The sequence below is a fragment of the Cnephaeus nilssonii genome (genome assembly GCF_951640355.1).
Source record: "Cnephaeus nilssonii genome assembly, chromosome: 11".
Classification (NCBI taxonomy): domain Eukaryota; kingdom Metazoa; phylum Chordata; class Mammalia; order Chiroptera; family Vespertilionidae; genus Cnephaeus; species Cnephaeus nilssonii.
In genome coordinates this window covers 65673593-65698381 of record NC_137082.1, presented here as the reverse complement: position 1 = coordinate 65698381, position 24789 = coordinate 65673593, and the positions used below count along the sequence as shown (strand labels likewise).

Sequence of the window (24789 nt, the reverse complement as noted above, 5' to 3'; positions counted from 1 at the left end):
TGAACATGAATGCACACATTTCCAAAATGCATCTTACAAGATGCCTACCCACCCCCCAAACCCTCTCATTGTGACATTTCCCCTTTTCCTCCCCAGGCTTGGTTTCCTCAGCTGCTGAGTGGGAGGGAGTGTGGGGAGGCCGGCTGGGAGCCTCCGGGGGCAGGCTGGGGACGAATCATGTGCCTTCCCTGCATCCCAGGCCAAGGCTGGCCCCACTCCAGCCTTCGCAGGACACCGGCCAGCCTCCCCCTCCCCAGGCCAGCGCTCCAGGACGCTGGCTCCCCAGGCCTGTAGGGGAACCTGCTGAGCACCTGCAGGGATAAATGGCCTACGGTGGATCCCAGCGCTGCTGGTCAGTTACCCCTCTGTGCCTCAGTTTCCACCTCGGTAAAATGGAGATCAGTCATGCTGTCTACCAGCAGGGCTGTTGTGAGGATTAATCCCGTTAGTTATGTAAAGAATTTGAGACACTGGATGGTTATACAACATTTCTAAGTCTCCCACTGCCATTAGCAGGAGGTTTCGAAATTTTCATCTTATGGTTGAGGAGACTGGAGCAGAAGTGAAGTATTTCTTGCGATCTTGGAACATATTGGTATGGAGCTATATATACATAATTTTCTTTCTCATTTTGCCTTTTATGGTTGTGAGGATGACAGCAGGACTGCTTCCCTAAGAGAGAGAGAGATTCTCTCTGAGTCCAAGGGGGTAGAAGGAGCTCAGAGTGAACTGGGTGAGAGTGTGGGCGGCCTCGCCTGGCCGGTCACGGGGATTAGAGGTCACCGCGGGGGCCTCTCGGCCACAGGCTGTGGGCTGAGCTCATAGAAGGAAGTACCAGCGGGAGAAGGAAGCTCAGAGAAGCAGTGTGAAACCAGGGCTTGGGGAGGGGGGCCCCCAGAAACAAGGAAAATCGCTGAGATGTACCGAGGCCCACATGCCCAAAGGCTGTGATGTGGCCGGCAGCAGGAAGTGCCATCCAAGGGAAGACAGGGTTCATGCAGTACCGGCCGGTCCGGGCTGGTCCACTCCGTGTGCCAAGTCAGAGGTGGAGATGCAGCTGGGCTGGAATAGGAGACCGTCACCAAGGAAAGGGTGTCAGGGGGCCCTGCTGGTGGCGGTGAGACCTGCGTGTCCCCATGGACCAGGAGCCTGCGCCATCTTGTAGCCATGCGACCTCGATTAGGCCATCGGATGGTTCCTGAGCCTCATCTTATTTGCAGGAGGGGCTTTCCTCCCCTTGGGCCCCGTGCTGCCCGTGTTATTGCCGCCACTTTCAACAAGGAAAGTGAAGGTCAGAGAGGTTACAGCATTACACACGGCTCCCCGATGGCAGAGCCAAACTCAGGCCCAGGCACAACGGATGCTGACTCCGTGAATCAGTGCTGGGGGTGCCCCCAGCTAGCAGCCGCCCCGTGGCCAGTTCTCAGCAAATACCAGGAGAATGGATGGAATGTGGCTGTGGGAACAAAGAGCCCTGCCAGCGGGGCTCTGGGCCTTCTTTTGTGGGGCGAACAGCCTCACACCTAACTGCAGAGAGTGTCCCTGGGTCCTCAGAATCGCCAGGGAACGGGTACAGGACCTTCAACCTCGTGGGCTTTGGGTGGGGCAGGCTTCTGAGCACACAGGCGAGTTTGCCCCAGGCTTCTTCACGGTTCTCTTCTTTTTTCCTACTTGGGTTTCTGTTCTTCTTACTCCTGTGAATATTGCGTCTCCCATATTCCTTGTATAGTCTTCTTCCCGTAAGAATCTGGTGTTTATTTTATAATGCAGTAGTAGAAAAATCTTCCTTTCATTTTGTTCCTATGGAAGACCATTAACTCAAACAAAAGAAAATCAACCAATGGCACAACAGTAGTTAAACAGAGGGCAGTTTTCTCTCTCTTAGAAAATACAGCGACTTTAATGCACATGCGTTTTAGATTAAGGCAGGAAAGAGAAACTCTACCTGCGGAGCCCTGTGCTTGCACACCTAAGGCTCTGGGGCCCAAGAGAGGAGGGAGGCGACAGGGCTCAGCCGGTTTTGCAGGACCGGAAAGTCTCCCTCTGCCCTGGTCTTCCCTGTAAAATGCTCACTTGACCAGGGATGCCTGCTGCTGTTTCCACCCCAGTGATGGGCATGTGTGCACCTTGTTCTCATGAAATAGCCCACACGCCCACAGCGGAGAGCTGAGCGCACTCAGCCCTGACTGGTTAAAAAGGAGGAAAAACAGCCCTGAGTTGGGCTATGGGAGCGTTTCCAGGACAATTGTCAAGGGGAAAGCTAGAGGGCTGTTTATGGAAAGAAAAAGACCATTGCACAAAATTATACAGAGGTGGAGACATCTGAGTGTGAGTGGGTAGAAGAGAGAGAGGGATGCTCGTCACAGTGAGAGGGTCGGCAAGCTGAGGGAATAGGAGACTGTATTCACGTATTTTGTCACGTAAAATAAGGAAATCAACATAAAATGCTTGTTGACCAAGTTCTTATTTGTGGCTCTCCCCTCCCCCCCCCCCCCCCCCCCCCCCCCGCACAGGTCAAACACAGTGGACTAGGCAACCCCAGATGTCTCACAGGAGAACAGCTTTCTCTGCCAAAGCTTCAAAATCTAAAACAGAATTCTCTGGGGCCAGTTTCCAGTGAGCCAAGGTTTTCTCACCCAGGGGCATTGTCACAGTAACCAGTCAATCAGGTAGCTATTGCTGTGTAACAAACCACCCGAAGCTGAGTGGCTTAAGACAACGATTTATCTTGCTCGTGATCCTGTGCGTCCGTGAGTTTAGTCTGGACTCAGCTACAGATCAGTAAGACCCTTCTGGTCTGGCGATCATCTGGCTGTTGTGCCTAGGCTGGTCTCTGTCACCCGTTATGTTAGCACAGTTTCCAGAAGCTACGAGACCCATCGGACCTGGGCTCGGACCTGGCCAACATCACCTTTGCTGCACTGGGTCCGTCAAAGCAAGCCTGAGCCCCAATCCGGCCCTGGCTGGGAGGGGCTGCAGGGGCCATTGCAGTCAGCCTACCAAGTGACCAAGATAAGTGTCCAGGTGTATTTCCAAAAGGCATGGGTAGCAGAATAGGATGAAAAGCACTTTTTGGAGTTCTTTCTGAGAATTAATTTTTTTCCATCCTAGGAATTATCTTGTGGCTCTGATGCAGGACAGAAGCCTCATTGCTCTATTAAAGGGCTCTTCAGATCCAGTGCCTTTGCTTTAGAAAACTCATAATCACTTTGGTTGTTATGGTGGGCAAAAGCTGGACATGGCACAGCCAGTCTCAGAAGGAACTGGGGGCCCTGTTCAGCCTGCTCCTTCCGTCCTCTCAGCTCGGCTCCCAGGGAGAGCTCCTGACCACAGTGGCCCAAGGCGGGGTGTGCTCAGGGTGCAGTTACTCACTGGAAAGCCTTGTTTGGCCTCAGGGGGAAGGACTGGGCAGCGGAGGACAGACAGACACCATGCTAGGAACTCTCGGTCCTGGTTTCAAAGCAGGCGTTCTCACTCCTGGGGTCACAAACGGTGGACGAAGGAAGACTAACATTTTCTGGGCCTCGACTGTCACCTGCTTCCTCATGTAAACCTTTCAGCAACCTGCCAGCTAAATACAGTTGTCTCTGATGTTGATTTTAGCTGTTGGGAAGACCAGGGTCATAGTGGTAAAGGAGTGTGCCCAAGCTCACACAGCTGAAAAGTAGCAGCAGAATTTGAATCCAGATCCGATGCCGAGCCCTGTATAGGGTCTTCCTGAAACTGCCAACCCATGGGTTTATGGTGTGGAGGTGAATGTATTAGTCAAAACATAGTCTCTATAACCTATTTCCTAACAAAAATGATCATAAGGACACAGAGGAAGTCATGCACAAATGAAGTATTCTGTAAAATCCGAGCCAGGTCAGGAATTTGTCCAATTTGGCAAATGGTTGCCCATACCTTGGACATTTTCCCCTTTGTCTGGTTCTAAGTATAGGAAGTGTTTTTTATATGAAGCATTTTCCTGAAGTTTTAAACCCTTACGATTGCTGATCTTGTGGTTTTCTGTAATTTGCCTCAAGTGTTATTTACGGAATTTGCAGAGCTTCCTGTTATTTTGTTACCGTTTTTTTATTCCTTGATCTCATCGCATCCTGGAAGTCTCTGATGGTGAATGCCTCTTCCCACCCCACAGCTGCTGCCTGTTTATAAACCCGGGGTACTTTCTGTATTCATCAGGGAGATCTGAGGCAAAGGTCTAGCATTTCTGGATGGTTCTGGCTAGCCCAGAATTGCCCAGAGCCCGACCAGGTCATGAGACAAAACGAACCAACGAACGGGAGAAATGTCCCAGGGGCATGACACCTGGGAAGGCGGCAGCTTATCAGACAGCGTGAACCAGCCTCCCTCCGTTCTCCGAAACCAAATCATCCGTCTAGAGCGTGATGCAAAGGGAAGATCATCTTGCTAGACGCCAAGAACCGTCGTTCTGACACGTTTTGTCATGCTGTTTCCTCTTATTTATACAGTGGAGAGTAGGATGTTTTCAAATAAACCCTCTAAATTTGAAATCCTGAGAATGCATTATTTCTAAAATGCCGCACCGTTAACAGCCTTTTAGCTGGTTACATTATAAAGCATATTGTAACAGCTTAAAGGAAAAATCTGAGCTGAAATGTGTTTCCATGGCCCATATGTTGAATTCTGGCATCTTTTTCAAGCTGTTGTCAATTAGGAAAGAGATTAAGTTCTGCCTTTATGTCCTTTGTAAGATCGGGTATGTGCTTAGATGCTGCGGGGAGCTACAAAGGGAGATGTTTTTTCTTGGGTCAAAGGTGACTGAGAGCAGCGGTCGTTGGGAAGACAAAGATGTGTTGTCCCCAGTGTCCGCGATGGACACGCGGGGCCATCAACAAACACGGAGAAGGAATGGCTTTTGCTGCGGGAAACAAACCGTTTTCCAGGCCAACAAACTGTGATCTTGGACTTTTTGCCATATGCATGTCTTTTAAAAAGAGAAAGAGAGATTGAAGCAGACCTCCTGGTCATAGGCTGTTTCTTGCCCTGAGCCTGGCAGCAGGCAGTTCTTGTCTAACCTGGATCAAATCAACCTCTGTAGTCCCTTTACCCTGTGGCTTTGAATCTCCCTTTGTTCCCACACTCTCTGCTCCTGGAACCCAACAAAGACATTTTTAGCGTTAGTGGGATGTATCAGCTGATGACCCAGCATACTTTCGTATTGGCAGCAAATGGACACACTAGTATAGCCTTTTAGCTTAAGAATGCATTTCCATTACTTTTAACTTGTCATTGGTCTTATTTCCTTACACTTTGGTATAGTAGGCCATTGCTAATGGGATTTCTGCTAGTGGATGTCACAGGAGCACAGAAAACAAACCAGACCTACATTAGAAAATGGGTTTGATATCTAAATTTTAAGCAGCATAATTACATTGCATCCTAAAGTAGGAAGGAAACTTGGGGATGCTGGCATCCTTGTTCTAATAAGGCGTTGAGGTTCAAGACTGGACGCAGAAAATACAAACCATCATGAGGAGGCCTGCTGGAACTGGAAGGCATGGCTTGATGTGCAAAGGCCACTGAGTGGGTGCATTTGCTATGGCTCCAGCAGTCTCACGGATTCTGCCTGCAATCTTGATTTCCAAGTGAGTCAGCCCAAATGGAGAGACTTACGCTATGGCTCTCTCCCTATCAATGGTAGAGAAATATGTTGACCTAAAAAAAAAAAAAAGGAAAACATATTACTTGAGCTACATGTTCTTCAGACCAAAACAGTGGCTTTCTGTCGGGTTTTTACCTGGAAGCAAGTACCACAATGGGAAGAAGGTAGGTGTGTCGCTCCTGAATAATAAACAAAGACATAACCAGCTTCCTAAGCTGACAAGGATGTGCTGAAACTCGCATTTCCATACTTTGCTAGGGACAGGGAAAGCTATCAGGTTGAAAAGCATTTTTGGCTCTATGAATGAAATCTCATTTTGGCAAGTTTATACTAACAATTTTATATACGGCTATAAAAAATGTTCATCTTAGTATTATTTATTATAGCAAAAGACTGAGGGCAAGCTCAGTGCCCCACCATAAAAAGCAGTTGAGTGAGTTTTTATTTGATCCCCTGACCGGCTTACATGCAGTCATTATAAATCACAAATACAAATTATGTAACAATGTGGGGGAAATATTCATGCATTATATGTTAAGTTAAGAATCAACTCTAGGCCCCTGGTACCTTGCCAAGACCTGACACAGAACAGGTATTGAGGACATGTCTGTTCATGGCAAAGAGCTTTCACCATCTTCTTGCAGCAGCCCAGATAGATAAAGGTCTTATCTAATTGGAGGACTGACGTTCTCCCTCATCCCACGCCCAAACATATGCCCCTAGGAACCATGAGATAATGGGGTGTTGACTGAGCAAGAAGTCAAATGATACGCCCTGGCTGGTCTTGCTGGAAGGCATACATGACCACCTTCACTTATACCTTCTGCCCCTTTGTAGTCCACATGTTATGGGTGCCCTAGAATGAGCAAAGGGCAGAGTGATGCGTGCCAGGTGGCGTTGTCTGGTCTGGGAGCAGGTGAGATGGCTGGGAAGAGCCTGAGGAGGCCGCACCCGCCTGCCTTGGCCATGCTGAGATAGCGTTCAGAGCCATGTGCAGGACAGATGGCCTCCGGGGCCACAGGAAGTAATATGAGTTTGTGGGTTTGTTAAAAATGTTAGTGGTGAGCCGTGCAGGCATCATTCCACAATTTGAGTTTTGGGTTGTTTTTTTCTTTTCAGTGTTCTGTCTTAAAGTTCTTCCTGAGTCCAGTATATTATAGAGCATTTTGCCAGGCCGTTGAAATAAACCAAGCTTTACTCACACATGTTTCCCCTGCTATCAGAAAAGAGAGCATTCCTATGAAATCTCTTGTAAGCCAAAATGGTGTCAAGTGAAGATACGATTACCATTCATTTTTATGGAAAACTTTTTGAGCTTTCCCAGACCCAAATTTCAGCACATGCACTGTGTCTTTAATTCCATTCACCACGATTGAAGCAATTAGTCACGTCCAGGTTTATGCTAAGTGGAACACACTCACAAGCTTTCTTAGGCCTTTACGGGACATTAAGACACACCTTGCTAACGGATGCACAGATAAGTGGAGTTAAAGCGCAGATGCTCACACAGGTCAAAAGCTTGATGCCGAGATGCTAAGAATGGTTCCCAGGTGGGGCCACTCTCACTGCTCAGGGTGCCGCTGCCTCTGTAACAGCTGCTACCAAACAACCCTGAACGCCGATTTTGCTTTTCACCTTTTTTCAGTAAAGTGAACATCCTCTTTGGGTTTCTCTCATTTAGTGAGAACGGGCACTGATGTACGTAGATCTTTTTGTAAGAGCGAAGTGGGACAATCACGGACTTTGAAAAGCAGGGATACCAGTTTTTATTTCTGGTTGATGAGAGAGGAATGGTTTGTTACCTTCTTTTTTTTTTTAAATGTTCATTTCCACAATTTTTATTTACTTGCCACTTCCTCTGTGTCCAGCACTTAACACAGATTCTCTCAGTTCATAGTACAAACAATTCAAGGAGGGACTATCACCCCCACTTTGCAGATGAGGAGACTGAGGCACAAAGAAGTTGGAAACCCTGCGTGAGGCCTTCCCACAGGGGAGCCCGAGGCCGCCGAAAGCCCAGAGCCATCCCACCGAACCCCACACTCAGTGGCTGCCTGGATGCTTTTCTGTTTTTTCCCATACAGTGAGCATGCGTTACTTCTATCATCAGAAAGGATCGGGGAGTGTTATTTCAAAGGCAGACAAATGGATGCCGGTGTTTTTCTCCAGGCTTCACAGTGCCTCCTGAGCAGAAAGCATGCTCAGCCCTGCCTCACAGGGTTTCTGTGCAATGGGTGTATTCTGCATGGTTCCCTGCCCAATATGGCAGCCGCCAGACAAGTTGCCTGTGGTTGCTGAGCCCTTAAAATGTGGCTGGTGAGACTGAGCAACTGAGTTTTCATTTTAATTTATTTAAATTTAAGTGTAACTGACCCATGGCCCGGTGGCTAGCTACCGTACTGCACAGTGCAATAGCTGCAGCCCTTTCTCAGTCACACGGCCCGATGGCCTAGACTAGAGGGACTTGGCGCCCTGCTGGCAGAAGTCAGGCCACCACCCTATCTCCGTGGTCGGCAAACTGCGGCTCGCGAGCCACATGCGGCTCTTTGGCCCCTTGAGTGTGGCTCTTCCACAAAATACCACGGCCTGGGCGAGTCTATTTTGAAGAAGTGGCGTTAGAAGAAGTTTAAGTTTAAAAAATTTGTCTCTCAAAAGAAATTTCAATTGTTGTACTGTTGATATTTGGCTCTGTTGACTAATGGGTTTGCCGACCACTGCCCTATCTGTTTGGGCCACTCTCCTGTGCCTACACCTGCAGGGGGTGAGCTGGCACCTGCAGGCCAGGCTCCATCCCTTGGGGCTGGGAGATAAGCAGCCTGCCCAGATGGCGGGAAGAGAGGGCCAGATGGCCTTCTCTGACCTCTGCGTGAAGGAACAGGTGAGGCAGGGCAAGCAGGCTCAGGGTTGGCTGGTTGGAGTCCCCTCAGCAGGCTCTGGAGTGGGAGGGCCGTCCCTAGTTCCAGGTTCTGGTTGATCAGGCCAGGGAAATCCTGGCCCCGAGTGCGAGAGCCCATAGAGGAGGTGGTTGGGGGTGTGGTCTCTGGATTGGTCACTTTATATTTGAAAGACAGTTCTTTCCTATTTCTAGAAATTAGTTAATCCTGGGAGGGTAGTTCCTCTAGGGCAGTGGTCGGCAAACCGCGGCTCGCGAGCCACATGTGGCTCTTTGGCCAGTTGAGTGTTCTAATGCCACTTCTTCAAAACAGACTTGCCCAGGCCGAAAACCGACTTCTGCGCATGGGCCACGAAGTTTCAATCGCACTGTACGTGCGCACCCGCACGTGGTATTTTGTGGAAGAGCCACCCTCAAGGGGCCAAAGAGCCGCATGTGGCTCGAGAGCCACGGTTTGCCGACCACTGCTAGGGTCAGCTTTAACCAGGTATGAAGGCCTAAAGCATCGAAGTACAGAGAATAAAAATCATAGTTAGTACATAGCAGAATCGGGGTAAATAAAACGAAAAATACATTGGGTTAAGGTCTGTGGCTCAAGGTTCTTTCTTTTAAAAATACTGGGAAGAGAAGACTTGGACTGCATATGCAGAACCGCTGCTCAGTAGGTCAGCTTCCGTGGCAGGAAAGGAAATGTATCGCCTCCGCTATCGCTGGAGGAACGGAGCTGAGTGTCTGGTGAGTGGCCACTATGGAAGTACTGCCTGCAGTTCATTTCAACCGGTATTTATCAAGCCTCTGCCAGGCCTGTGCAAGGAGCCCTGAGGAATGTGCAGATGAAGAAAACACCATCCTTGCTATCAAGGATCGCCCTGGCAAATATGGGGCACACACGTGCTGAACCTCCTCCCCCAGTCCATCGATGCATCACTACTCACATGGCAGACATCACTGATTGCTCACAGTATTCTTTTCTGCTCAGTCCAGGAGGACCTGCCTTAGAATCCTCCACAGCACAGCACAGTTGGGGGCCTCCACTCTGCAATTAGACCCTCAGTCCACAGGATCGGGAGGGGTGGTACTCGAAGAGAGAAAGGGGGGAAATTCCAATCAATTCATATGTAATAGAGACAAGAAGTGCTTTGGGGAATGGAAGGGAAAAACTTTGACCTGTGTCGAGGGAATTGCCTCCATAGAAGTGATAGGATTTGAGACAGGCCTTCGAAGACTGCGCCTGGCCTGATGCAGGGGTGAGGGCACCCCTGCAGAGGGGTGTTCATTGAGAGCCACAGGGCAGGAAAGTGTGGATGTGCTTTGAGAAACAATGGGCAGGTGTGTGTGAGTGTCACTCAGATCATGCTTTCTAGCAAGGCAGAGGGACCAGTGGGAACCTTGAGTGGAGGCCCCAAATGCTGGGCTGGAATGTGTGGACTGAGTTCTGAAACAGTGGGACCATCTGAACACTACCAGATCAGAGCGGCTTCAAGCAGAGGATGCGAGACAGTGCAGAGTGGGTTAGAGCAGGGAGAGCTTGGGGCGGACGGGGGCTGGATAGGAAGCTATCACCAATTCAAAGGCCACAGGCGTCTCGGTCCCTATGAGTAACGTAGGAGTGAAAGGAAGGAGACTGATTCAGGAGGCTGTGTTACGGAAATCCAGAAGAATTTTGTGACCAGCTGGACAGAGGGCTAGATCTGAATTCAAAGATGACAGCTCTGTTTGGAGCCTGAATGATTCTGAAGGGGGATGGGGGTCATTAACCATGACATGGAACCCAAGAGAGAGCCGTTTAGAAGCTGCTTGAGGAACCATGGGACAGCCAGGGCAATCTTTCTCCCTGGGCCTGACCAGGTGGATTTTTAGCTCTGGAAAGAACCCAGAGCCAGAGACTGGGAGACAGCTGCCTCCGGATGAGAGTCACAGCATGGGAGTGGTGGACATGAACAAGAGAGAGCTTGGAGATGCCCAGGCGTCTCCTGGCATAGTAGGTAGACAGGCTAGGCAGACACAATCACGCCTAGTAATAAGGGCTGGTTCGTGAATAAGCAGACCAGCGGAACTGAGCAGAAATCCAGAAATAGACTAGAGTGAAAAGGAAACTTTCACATATGATAAGGATGACATTGCAATTCAGTGAAATAACAAAGGACCTCTTAGCAAGTTCTGTTAAGACAATTAGAGGTGTGGTTGAACAACATTGTGGATATACTAAATGCCACTTATTTGGTATACTTTATAATGGTTCATTTTATGGTATATGAATTTCACCTTAAGTTTTTAAAAAAGAACCATAGTAAAAGAGATTCTTCTGTCACACCGTATACCAAGATAAACTCCAAATGGATCGAAGATTAATGTGTAAAAAATGAAACTGTATTTTGTGGTAGTTGGTGGTGATGGTTGTACAACAATGTGAATGTACCTAATGCCTCTAAATTGGACACTTAAAAATGGTTAGTGTAAGTTGTATATTGTGTGTATATTATCACACAAAAGAAATGAAACCATAAAATAATTCACAGAAAATATGGCTGGATTTCTTTATAACCCTGGAGTGGACAAGGCCTTTATTAATAAGAATCAAAATTCAGAAGCCATAGAAAGAAAAAGATAATTTGACTTTTCAAAAATAACAATGTTGCCCTAGCCGGTTTGGCTCAGTGGATAGAGTGTTGGCCTGCAGACTGAAGGGTCCTGGGTTTGATTCCGGTCAAGGGCACGTACCTTGGTTGCAGGTTCCCCGGCCCAGGTTGGGGTGTGTGCATGAGGCAACCAATCAATGTGTCTCTCTCACATCGATGTTTCTCTCTCCCTCTCCCTCTCCCTTCCACTCTCTCTAAATATCAATGGGAAAAATATCCTGGTTAACAAAAAACAAACAAACAAACAAAAGAACACACCAATCTTGTGGATAGCTAAACATAACATAAAAAGTCAAAAGTCAAATGACCAAGTAACATACAAAGAGCTTTTAAATATCAAGAATAATGCAAAACCCTGATAGAACAAGCAAAGATATGGATTCTCAGTTTACCTAAACTAAATATAAATGGCTCTTAAAAAAATGAGAAGATGCTCAACATACTCCTTTCTCTCCTATTACATGAGCAAAAATCTGAACAGCAACCAAGATGCTTTGTTTGTAAGGCTGAGAGAAACAGGCCCTCTCTCTCTCATGCCTTGCAGATAGAGTGGAACAGCAATTGGGAAATTTGAATTTGGACTGAATATAAGATGATATTAGGGAGCTACTGTGAATTCCCGCAGGTGGGAAAGTAGCATTGTAGTTGCAACAGGAATGTGCGTTTTAGGAGCTACACACTCAAGTACCTAGGGATAGAGTGCATGATGGCTATGAATTCCTTTTATAAAATTGTTTTTAGAAATAATTTCAGTTTATGGAAAGTTTGCAAGAATCATGCAAAGAACTTCTCTATCTCCAGAGAGGGGAGAGAGCCAGAGACAGAGACAGAAACAGAGAGAGAGAGAGGGAGAGGGAGAGGGAGAGAGAGGGGCGAGAGAGAGAGAGAGAGAGAGAGAGAGAGAGAGAGAGAGAGAGAGAGAGAGGAGGAAGAAGGGAGGGAGAGCTGGGCCAGGAGCCACTAGGATCAGGAAGAATCCACTTTGGTAAAGAAGGGAAGCCATCACAGGGGGGAAGGGTCAGGAAGGCCATGTTGATTGGTTCATATTAAAAAAAAAAGAGTGATAGTATCTGCTCAGAGTCAGGAGGTAGGTTTACAGGCTTTCAGATAAGGGAGACATTTGGAGGCAAATTTGTTTGGCGACTGAGTATGTGTGAAGAGGCAGTACGTCCTGTTGCCTGGCTCAGAGCTCATGCTCACCCAGCCCTCATGGAACAGGCTGGAGAAGGGCTGCTGTTCCAGCTCAGACTCAGAGGGGCCATTCCTCAAAACACTAAACAGAACTACCATATGACCCAGCAATCCCACTTCTGGATATATACCCCAAAGAATTCAAAGCAATAGTTCAAACAGATATTTGCACACACCCATGTTCATAGCAGCAGTATCCACAATAGCCAAGAGGTGGAAGCAACCTAAGTATCCATTGACAGTTGACTAGATAAACAAAATGTGGTAGGTATATGCATACAGTGGAATATTATTCAGCCTTTAAAAAAAAAAAAAGGAAATTCTGGCCCAGTCTGTGTGGCTCAGTTGTTGATCGTTGATCTATGAACCAGGCAATCATGGTTCAATACCTAGTGGGGTCATGCAGGAGGCAGCCAATCAATGATTTTTCTCTCATCATTGATGTTTATATATCTCTCTCTCTTCCCCTCTCCCTTCCTCTCTGAAATCAATAAAAAAATATATCTTTTAAAAATAATAAAAAATTTAAAAAGAAGGAAATTCTGACACATGTTATATAACAAGGATAAACCTTGAAGACATTATGCTAAGTGGAATAAACTGGACACAAAAAGACAAAACTGTAGGATTCACTTATAGGAGATTCTTAGAGTAGTCCAATTCAAAGAAACAGAAAGTAGAAGGGTGAGTGCCAGGGGTTGGAGGGTGGGGAACAGGGACTATGTGTTTAATGCAGGTATTAGTCAGCTTGAGCTGCCATAACAAAGTACCACAGACCTGGTGGCTTAAACAATAGACATTATTTCCTCACAGTTTCAGAGGCTGGAAGTCAGAGATCAAGGTGTCAGCAGGGTTAGTTTCATTGAGGCCTCTCTCCTTGGCTTGCAGACAGTCATCTTCTCCCTTTGTCCTCATGGTCTTTCCTCTGTGTGTGTCTGTGTCCTAATTGCCTCTTCTTATAAGACACCAGTCCTATTTGATTAGGGCCCACCCTAGTGACCTCATTTTAGCTTAATTGCCCCTTGAAAGGTCCTGTCTCCAAGTAGTCACTGGGGGTTAGGACATCAACATATGAATTGTTTGGGTCGGGGGGGCATTGCATATAATTCAGCCCTTAATAATGAGTATAGAGTTTCAGTTTGGGAAAATAAAAAGTTCTGGTGAAGGATGGTGGTGATGGTTAAGTGTGAATGTACCTAATACCACTGAACTGTACCCTAATAAATGCTTAAGAGGGTATAAATTTTACATTATGTATATTTTACCACAATACAAAATTAAACTTAATTAAATGTAATTAAATTTTAAAAGGGAAAAAATCCTCAGAGAGGCCAGGGAGCTGAGGGTGCTGCTGAAAGGGTGACAGACCTGGCCAGAGCGCAGGTGGGGCTGGGCAGCGGGAGGGTGGGAGGCCATGGGGGAGGGGGACAGGACAGTAGGAAACAGGAGGCTGTGGTCTGACCACACTGAGGGCTGGGCAGCCAGTCCATTTCAGGCGATGCTGAGTCCTCACCCTTCTCATCTGTGAAAAGAGTGTTACAATCGCTGCTATAATCGCTGCCTCGCAGAAGCAGCAGGGAAGGTCTGGGCTGATTCTCTCACTGTGTGGCCCTGTCCTCTCGAGCTCTTCCTTTTCTGCGATTTTCAAGCAATCGCATCAGCTGCTTTCAGCCTGAATGTGGAAGCCGCAGACAATGTGCTGTTTCTATAGAGACTTACGTCCTCCTGAGGGGGGGAAAGCTGATACACCCTAAGAAAAGAAGAGGGGGGATGAACAGCTCAGACAGGTGACAGCTAAAATCCCAGAGGGATGGAACCTGACCTGGTTTCACTGCTGCTTTGTTGAGAAAATTTCTAGCAAGCACACTTGACTATTTTATGTTATGTTTGTCATATCATCTCCTACAAAGTGAGATGACACTTTACCTGGTGAAAGGCTGACATGGGAACACAACTGTGAGGGTCAAGGAACTGGGAAAACCCAGGAAAATGTTGAGCCTTATGGGTCTTACTCCTGGTCGCTTTCCAGAAAACCGGGCTTGCTAAGTTTCTCCTTGCACCTGCCTTTCTTCCTTCCTTGGGAATGGCCACGGGGAAGACAGCTGGCTGTGGACAGGGGTTGCAGTCTGGTTCACTGTGTGATCTTGGCAAGGTCCTGAGCCACCTGTGCCTCAACCTCCCAATCTGTACAGTTGGGGGAGACTAATCCCCATGTGTGAGATCGGTTGGAACGGGTTTAGTGAGATGATCCATTCAGGTTCTCAGTGAAGAGTGGCTGGTAACCCTGGTGAGGACACCGCTGCGCCTGGGCAGAAGTCAGCCCTCCAGTCACTGCTATTCTCTCGTCTCCCTTTCCCTTCCAGTTGGCCATGGACAGAGCGAAGGGGAGAGGATGGTAGTGTCCGACTTCCACGTTTTCGTCAGGGACGTGTTACAGCACGTGGATGTGGTGCAGAAAGACCACCCGGGGCTGCCCGTCTTCCTTCTGGGCCACTCCATGGTAAGTAGGCCACAGGAGATGCGGTCCAGATCAGGGCTGTGGCCGTGGGCAGTGTGAGAACCCCGGGATGGAGAAGGGGCAGACTGACTCCCCGCCTCATCCCAGCTCCCCGCCTGGCTGGCACACCCCACCCTGCACTTGGAGCTCCCAGGCAAGTGAGTGCTTAGGAAACAGGTCAGGTTCGGAGCCCTGGAGACAGCCCAGAGAGCTCAGAGCGGCCCTTACTTCCCACCAGGGCCCCAGGCACCAGGGGGTGGCCCCGCCGGTCCTTACGGAGGAGCTGGGTGTGGGCACTGACCTTCGGGTGACCCTGCCTCTGCCTCAGTGCTGTTTCACAGTGAGGCTCTCAGGGCACTTGTCCCTGCAGAGCCACTTCTCAGACGGGGTGGTGCTGCAATCAGCGAGGAGCACACGGAATGTGCCCTCACCCTGCCGGCTTCAGAGCTGTGCACATGGAACCAGGGACAAAGGCTCCCCGTGGACCCGATTCCTTAAAGGTCATTCGCCATCCTTTTCACACTTTAAAGTTATAAAAGCCTCTTAAAACGAGCCAAGTATAATCTTTAAATGGAGGGTCCTCAAACTGGCAAATCTCCCTCCCACGAGCTGGCGTGTTGGCTGGCAGAGAATTTGAGCTGCTTGATTTTTGAATTTGGGGAAACTGTTCTCTCTAGGGCAGAGCCCCTGCCCCTTCTCACCGCCCGGCTCTGTTCCTGCGCTCCTCTGACCTGCCTGGCCCCTGTAAGCACTTGCAGTGTCAACCCTTGGTTCAGATTACCTGCAGCTTCAGCAAATAGTCAAGGCCTCAGACCTTCAGCACTGTCCACATTCACTAAGTACCCGAATTTCTGGAACCTTTACTGAACCAGGGAAGGGGGCGGGGTGGAGTGTAGCAACCTCTTATTATCATCAGATTAAACAAAAACAACCTTTTATAAGCCTGACAGAATGGATCAGTTGGATCTCTGCCAGCTTTTGGTTTGAGGCCGAGTAGGAATGTATTGTTTAACTTGCAGCCCACAGGCAGGAACCTTATTTGTATCTCTCTGAAATGTTTGCTCCTGGGGAAAAAAATATGTAATAAAATAATTGCAGACCCAGCTTATCCAACATTTGATGGCTTCTGTTCCAAGGTGGACCCCCCTCGGGACTCTGACCAGGCTCAGGGGGCCTCTTCCATGGAGCTCGCTAGGAATCGTGTGCTGGCGGGCGCCGGCACACAGCAACTCTGCCCGTTTCGCCTTGCAGGGAGGTGCCATCGCCATCCTCACGGCCGCCGAGAGGCCAAGCCACTTCGCTGGCATGGTTCTCATTTCACCTTTGGTTCTGGCCAGTCCTGAGTCCGCAACGACTTTCAAGGTAAATGGATTTCTGTTTCTGTGAAACCCTTGCCCTTCCTTGGCAACTCCGGTAGCTAGAGCCGGGGGTAAAGGGCGGGAGTCCATTTGGACAGCTATCCAACATGATTGCCACCAGGGTTCTATAGTTTTTATAATCAGGTGCTTCCTACCCCCGACCCCCAAAGACCAAGGAAAAATGACTTCCTGTTTATGTATGTTTTATTCGTGACTGTTGAGAGGAGAAAAGATTACCTGTGTTAGGAATCCAGCGAGATAACCTGTGTGAACAAGTCACACGCAAGATGGGTGCTAACTTCAGCCAAAAGTGCACCGTGAGTGGACTTGCAGGCTGTTTTGTAATTGCAACACAGAGTGGTGTTCACCTTCGCTCTCCCCCATCCCAGAGCACTTCCCCCTCTGGTTCTAAGCCAGGCGTCATTTCGTTTTTCTGGTTGTGATGTTACCCAATGGCACATGTGTACGCCTCTTGGTCCTGGGGCTTTGAGCTACGAGGCAAACAAGCCACTAATACTACTACCAGAGGTAGGGCAGGTGCCTTCCTCCTGAGCAAGGAGGGGAGCAGGGCTGCTTAATTGTGAATGTGGGTTGTTGACTGTAGATGGACCTGCCCTCGAGGGGCATGAAGTTTGAGAGAAATAATAACCTAATGAGAGTAGAGAATCCCCAACCTGTGTATCTCCAAGGCATGCTCCATCTCAGCTGAGAGCTAGGTGGGCCTGCTGCCTCCTGAGCCAGTTCCTGGGACTCTCAAAGGAGCACGAAGTGTGAGGCGGAGGGTCACAGGGTCAGGGGGGGCTGGGCAGCCATTAGTCCATGTGCTTTCCCTACCTTCCCCGGCCTCATCTTCCAATGACAGCAGGATCATTTAAATCATTGCTTTAGCTCAGGTGCCTTTGATGTCCTCCTGAGGACCCAAATAGAGGAACGCAGGACAGGGAGTGAAACCTTGTCAAAATGTCCTCAAATGTTTTCCTGTAGCCCACAGCCACAGACTTAATGCCTAGAGGTGGGCTGGCAGGTCCTGTGGACGGGCTTTCAGTGAGGTACCGAAAATGTCACCAGTTTCAATGAGAACAGGTTGAGCAAAAGATAAGCCTGGAACCATCTGATGCTTTAACCAGAAAACAACAGTTTACTTAATTCGAGGAAGAGGAGAGAGAGCTAGCTCTTTTGAATTTGACTCAGTTTTAAGGAAATCACCACTGCCTTATTGAAATCGACTAGCAATAGTGCGTTTTCGTGCTGTGTGGGACAGCAGTGGAGGCGGGATCCACGTGTGTCTGCCATGGACAGAAACAAGGTCATCCACAGAACCACAGGTGGCCTTTAAGTGTGCAAAAGGGGACACCATCTCCTGGGCACCTCCCTTCGTGACGATGATTGCATAATGTGAGCCAAATCAGTCACGGGCTCTTGTCCAAGTAGAAGAAGCAAGACCAGGGTCGCAGAGGAGAGGGAAGTTCCTTCTGCCGTCCCTGTGCTTGGAGTCACGTGCCTGAGATTTACTCAGCTCAGTGAGTGCCAGGCATGTGCTGTACTTTTACGTGCATTATCTCACTTAACTCCCGTCATCAGTCCACGGAGAGGTCACGGCCTTCATTTGATGGATGGAACACCGAGGCTTAGGCTGGATGAGTGACTCTCCAAGATTGCACAACTTGTGTGATGGATTTGAATCCAGGGCGGTACAGTCCTCGTCTAGGGTGCTTCCCCATACGAGAAAGTGGATGTCTTGTACACGGGATGTTTTTCCTTAGAGAAAAGCCAGGGACGGTGGGGCTTTTCAGATGATGCACACACAGGTCATGGCAGCTGAGCCCTGAGATGGAGCCGGCAAGGTTTCCTCCCAGAGTCACTGGTGGAGGTGGAATTTTTGGGCAAAGCTACAAGAACGTGACCTTTCAGAGCCCTGTGCTAATAGATCACCTTCTCAGATCAAGGGCCAGCTGTCCCTGGAGGGGTGCAGGTCTCTTCCTATTGACCAACACAAATAGATTTCCTGTTGCCCTCAGACCTGAGGGCACGTCCTCCCCACCATGAATTCTGTTGCCGCCTCTGGCTGTTGGGCAGTTTTGACTGATAGAGTCTTTGATTCATCTGTCTCCCCACCCCAGATGACTTGATCACCCTGCACACATCTGGTCCTGTCTGGCAACCTTCCAGAAAGAGTCTCATTGAATCTTTTTTTTTAATTTAATTTTTAAAAAAGTTTTGTATAATACATTTACACGAGGGAACGCTCCCTTCCTAGTTTGAAGGTGGGCAGCCAGATTTACAGAGGGAGTGGATGCATCTTCTGTGGACACACATACACACTCCATTTGCTCCTGTTTTACACAAATGGAACGTGCTCCCTGCACTTTTTTGTTTCATTGATCTCTCTTGGTTGACTGATTTGTTTTTGTGAGTTTTGGGTTGAATTAGGCCACTTTGCAAAGTGGTCCCTCTTAGTGCTCCTCCCCATCAGAATAGCAAGAGGCCCACTGTGGGGTGAGCCCTGGATTAGGTGAGGCCCTGCGGAGGGGTGAGCTCTGGATTCGGTGAGGCCCACTGTGGGGTGAGCCCTGGATTAGGTGAGGCCCTGCTGAGGGGTGAGCCTTGGATTAGTTGAAGCCCCACTATGGGATAGGCTGTGGATTAGGTAAGGCCCCGCTGACCAAACTTTGGGCCATTTATTTGCAGTGGTTTGCTTTCATGGACCCAAAGGTGGACAGATTGCGGTAGACCATCTCTTGCTGAGAAAACTAAGGCTCAGAGGGGACCTTTCTGAGGGTCAGTGGCACTGTCAGTGGCCACAGAATGCAGAGCCTCATGACTCCTCACCCAGAGCTCAGCTGAGGACGTTTCAAAGGTTTGTTTCATGGCCCAGAGTTCCTGCTGTAGAGATTCTTGAAATCATTAAAGCAGGCAGCATGAGATCTCAAACTTCTCAGTGCAGAGGGTCATGTGAAAGGTGGCGGAAGACTGTTGACATAAGAAATGTCTAAACCTGAAGAGAATTTCTATGAATTTATTGGAGCCAAACTGATGGCATATGCTGGGGCACAAAATGTCAAATGCTCTGGAGAATAACAGTTTTGCAGTGTCTTTTATGCATTTGAAATTAAAGCAGGAACTTAAGAAATATTATATGGAGGTAGGAGAAAGCAAGGCGGGGATCAGATTACAGGATCAGATTTGCTGTCTTTGTGGTTTATCTGAGAAGGAGGGACATGAAAAGGGGGCATTTCAAAGGTGTGTTAACCTAGGTGCACAGAATCAATGGACAGGACTTGCTTAAAGCAAAGCCTTTTAGTAAAGAAGATATATGCCTGGGGAGTGACTACCCACCATGATCTGTCCATTTAGAAATTTATAATAAGATCACCGTGAGGTTACTCTCCATAGAACTCCTTTTTTGTCCACATCCCCTACCCTGAAATGTGAGAATCCCAGATATCTCTGCACCACCACACCCCTTTCCAATCCTGCACACAGCTGGTTTTTACCTCGATGGTCTGTTTTCAACAAGCTGGGTTGGGAAGAGGCTTCTGGTCTCCAAACACTGTGTTAAGAATGTGGTTGCACAAGAGAAATGAGAGCAGGAGAAATTTAGAAACAAAAATGTAGTGCATTAGACCAAGTCTCGGCAGTTTATGCGGCCATTTCATGGGGATTATGCCCTGGGGAAGGCAGGGCTGGAGTAAAACCGGAAATAGAGGGGAAACCTTTGGCTGCCCAGATAGGAGGATGTCAAACGCTGAGCTAAACTGGGGTCTCCTCCCCTGATCTAGCCCAGGAGGACACCCGGGAATGTGCAGCAGGCTGTAGCGCACCTCCTTTCTCTGAGAGTCCCTGGGGTCAGGACCAAAATGGCCCTGGGCAGAACCTGGGGTCAGGATGGGGCTCAGCCTGCTGGGAGGCTAGTCTTCTAAATGACCTTCCTGACTACTGCCTGGAGGTTGTCTCGTGGGGTCCAGGGTCAGATGCAGGAGCCAGCCCACTGCTTCCAGATGCTTCCACTCCCCACCAACCAGGGCACCTGGCCAAGTAGGGAGAAGTGAGTGGCCAGTATAAACCTAGCACGCCTTGGTTGACGTCCTCTCCATTACCGTCCTATAAGGAGGGACAATTATTCTCAACTTAGACAAGGAAATGAAGCCCATTGTCTTGCATAAGGTCAACTTGAGCACCAGCTCAGCTAGTGATTGTGCCAGGATGCTTCCTTTCATCCCACATCCCGCCCAAATCACATCTCCTTAACTTTAGCCCACTTCCCACGTGAATGCCACTCATCTGTTTTTAATCGCCGTCATCCAGAGGCCATTGGAGCAGGGGGGGATGGAGTGGGTAGGGCGGGGTGTGGTGGACTTGCTCTTTCAGACTTCAAGTACAGTTAGATCCAGGAATTAGGGACTTAGCTGTGCTCATGAATTTGGCAGCAGCAATGCCTCATGAGGCATTGTTACCTCTGTCATACAGGCACCTGCTCTCTACTAGCTGGGGGTTCAATCTTCTAGACACTTAGGACTTGGGGAAGGAGTTATATGGCTCCAACACATCTTTGGGGAGCCCCAGCAGTCAGCAAGTGTTTAGTCCTTCCCCGGGGTTTACCAAAAATCGCACGCAGGGCTTTCTATCCTCCGTCTGCTTGAGGTTGCATTTTCCCTCCTGAGATAGCTGGGCTATCCTCTGACCCTTGCACGATGCCACCTCCACAGAGGGTGTGGAGTTCAAGCCTCCAGCATAGGGCAACCTGCTGGAGCCACTTTAAAAGGTAACGATTGTAATTACCTCCCTCATGTCAAGTCTCTCATGAGCAGAAGCTTTAAAATGATCTTAGGGGGCCATTAAAACCTTCATAGCAATAAAGGTATTTGTGCAAGTCACTGGTATCTGAAGTGATAAAGTGGTGAGCCTGCAGTTAATCCCAGAATGCCACAAAGGCATGTCAAGGACATAAAACACATTCCAGTCTCTTACTCCTCAGGAGGTGAACCTCGTTTCTGGGGAGTTGTCCTCTTGTGAGTGAAATGATTTGGGGTTTTAACTCTGATGTGACATTTGTTGCAAAGCTGCAGGTCACATGCTTTTCCTAAAGTCTCCACTCTGAATAATGCCAGCATGTGCTCATTCCTTCATCAGCCACTGCCAATTTCTTGAGCTTCTCTTGGGGCCAGAAGCCCAAAGGTCAGTTAGGGACTAGCTCTGTGGGAATCGGGTCTCAGGTAACTCCCAGCAACCCTTCAGGTTTGTTTTATTATCCCCATTTTAGAGATGAAGAAACTGAGGGTCATACACTTTCTTGGGGATGCAGAACCAGAGGTCTGGTGCAGATCTGCCTGGCTCCCAGTCTGACTCTGATTCCTCTTCTTCAACACCTCCCTCTTCTGGGCTGGTATCCAGTGACTGTGTGTCCATTTGTTGTGGGTCTCAGCTTCCAAATTGCCCTGAAGCAATGAGACCTGGGGTCCCTGTTGAGTTGGTGTCACTGAGACCTCTGTGGTTGAACAACCCTGACTTAGCCTATTGGGGACATGATGGTGGCGGGGGTCTCTCTCTTCAAGGGGGGCCCATTCAGTGTCATCCCTCTGTTGAGCTGGATCTGAGGCTCTCTCCACACTCCCGTGGGATTATCTGAAGATTTTGGTCTGAATGGTATAAACAAAGCTGAAAAGGGCAGCAGGAAGAGGGATTCTCTTAGGCAACTATTCAAAGCATCCTTGCTCCTGCATCCTTCTTGGATCTTTTGTGGGGAAGAGTCTAAGCACCTAATTTTTTTTTTAAGCTGTGACATTATTGTCATCAAAAGATTTGCCTCTAACCAATTAAGTCCTGTTAGAAATGTGGTTTGGAGCTTACTAGAAGATTTAGAAAAAGAGCTGAGAATCAGGGCCATCCAAACATCTCTCATGGTGGTACCTTCAATAGGGCCCCTCCCCTCCGACCAGTGGGGTCAGGAACACTCTGGCTGCACTTTGGAATCACCTAGGGAGCTTAAAAAACACCGATTCCAGGGCCCCAACCCACTCAGAATCTCTCGGTGGGACCTGGGAAGAGACATTTGTGAGGCCCCCTGAGAGTCCTTGTGTGGGAGGCATACAGCTGCACACATCCACTGCCCAGCCACCTACCACCTCCAGCCCTAAGCACGATGTCCTTGCCATGTCTCCTCCTGTTTGTGCTTTGGGCAGTAGGTCATTGGCAGCTACAGGAGTCCTCACCAGGACTCGGCTTCTTGTACTTGGAAGGGGGAGATAAGGTGGCCAACTCATCTGCCATTAATTGTTGAGTTGCCTCTAGGGACCAAACCCTTGCACTGGTCATTTTGTGCAAAGCAAATACTTCTCCAGAAATGCTCCTCCTTTTTTCATATGAAGCTCTTTGTAAAAGCATTGTTTAGCTGCAAAAAGTCCCCTGTTAAGAGAAAGAAAAGACGATTGGCTCAAGGAAAGGGCAGAATAGGTGGTTCCCTGTAATTGTCTCCTGGAGGCAGTCCTTCCTAGCTTTCAAGTCCCCTCGCCACCCCTGAGAAACCAGAGCAGGGATGGTTCCAGCCATAGCATGGCCTTTTCTGATTCTTTCGAGCCTAAACTGTCAGCGTCTTCCCCTGGAAACAGAGGCCTTGGCACTCTGGGATACACGTGTGTTGGTTTAAGAAGTTCAGGAACACAGATTCAAAGGTGAAGGTCAATCTGCCTCTTCACACATGGCCAGCCCTTGTCTGCCCGGGTCCACGCAGAAGCAGGTGATGAGCAACAAAACATAAATTGTTGGCAAATGAGAAGCCTGCTGGTGGGCGTCAGAGGAGTGGGATGAAGCACTGTGTGGTGTCTCTCCACAGTCCTGTTGCAGGCTGAGTACCGAGGTGCTATGTCCCTGGGTCTTTTTCCGGCCAAGCCGATCTGGAAATGGGTAGGAGGCTGACTTGCAGAAAAACAGCCGTGACCTTGAGAAGGCCATGCCACAACAAGCAGGCAGGCAGGCCGAGCGGGGCAGCAGGGTCTGGAGACTGACGTTTGCACAAGGTCCTATCAAACACAGCCACCCCTCAATTCCTGGGCGGGGCAGGGTCACATGTGGAGTCAGCCGTCAGCCCTTGTGTCCTCTCAGGAAGCTGTGGGCAGGAGTCACTGAGAACAGCAGAATGTGTAGAAGTCAGGTCTACAAACTTTGGGATACATGAAGTTTTTTTCCTAATAGTGTTGCTCTTGGTGGAGGAGATAATCCCTAAATGTCCACCCTCCTTACACCATCAGGGCCCGGTGAAGGCTGCACCGCGGGCGCCACTGCCTCTGTGCACCCACAGTGCACTTTTTTTTTTTAAATTTCTTTATTGGTTATGGTGTCACATAATTGTCCTCATCCCCCTATTCCCATCCCGAACCCCTCCCCGCATTTGCCCCCACCCCCCTGTTGTCCATGACCACTGGTTAGGCTTATATGTATGCATACAAGTCCTTTGGTTGATCTCTCCCCCTTTCCCCCACCCTCCCCTGCCTTCCCTCTGAGGTTTGACAGTCTGGTCGATACTTCCCTGTCGCCGGGTCTGTTTTTGTTCTTCAGCTATGTTGTTCATTATTTCCCTTAGATGCGTGAGATCATGTGATACAAGAAATACACTTATAAGAACCGAAAATGAGACAAGCCATAACGGTTATTTGCTGGGAGGCAAATGAATCAGTCTGTAGTGAGTTTCTTTCTGGGCCAACAGTTCTTTTGAGTCCCAATTTCAATGTCGAACATTTTCTTATGTGTACATGTCAGCAATGATATTTCAGTTCTGGGTGGTGGACAAATGGTAGTGATGCAGGTCCGACTGCCTCTGGTTTAGTCCTGGGCATCCTTCAGCGGCGCACAACTGCTGTCTGCTAGTATGGCAAGGCATTGTCAGTGTCTTCCATCTCTGGACTGTTTCTCTTCTGTCTTCATGGCTGGAGCAGTCCTGTCAATTCCTCTCTACTGCAGGAATCCACATGGTCTTGGAGTTATTTTCTGAAAATATACAAACATATTCTTGACCAAAAGTTAGTAAAGGAATATTTTCTATAAATTTGACTTGGGGTCCTTTTTCATTTTTATTTATTTATTTTTGCCCAAATGCTTTTCCTCTGGCTTGTTTTGACACCATGTGTGTTTTTTATGGGTTTCTCAGCAGTGCACTTCTTATCTGTTGTGTTTTCTCTTTATTAAAAACATTTAACTTTTGAAAGCACAGATACCAACTTCTGAATTTAGATTCCCAGAGGAGCCCCTAGTTCCTGGAGGTCACAGACATTTGATCTGTGCTTAGAAACAATCGGGTCCTTTCCTTTTGTAAACCTCCCAGAATCCTGAGTCCTTCCGGTTCCATACTTGTTCACAACCCCAGCTTGGCTCTTGAGCCTGCCCAGTAGACCATGTCCACTCCACGAGCTTCAGATGGTATGAACTGACTTGAGTGCTAACCTAGTGTTCCAAGTTGGATCTCCTTATGTTTCTATGCTAGACTGTCACAGCTCAGCGCAGAGCCTGGCCGTAGCACCTGGCACATTGATGGCAGCAAGTCGACAGGCATGGGGTTTACACCAGGCTTGGGGTGCAATGACCTACAATAGTCT

General features: G+C 48.6%; 1 protein-coding gene across 4 annotated transcripts in view; it reads left to right on the top strand.

Moving 5' to 3' along the window:
* MGLL (monoglyceride lipase) overlaps positions 1–24789 on the top strand; it is a 98888-nt gene that overhangs the window by 51250 nt on the left and 22849 nt on the right. For all 4 annotated transcript variants that reach the window (XM_079783855.1, XM_079783856.1, XM_079783854.1 and 1 more), the window contains exons 4-5: positions 14713–14849; positions 16098–16208. In XM_079783855.1, coding sequence (XP_079639981.1) covers positions 14713–14849; positions 16098–16208 — 248 coding nt within the window. The remainder of the gene's footprint in view (positions 1–14712; positions 14850–16097; positions 16209–24789) is intronic.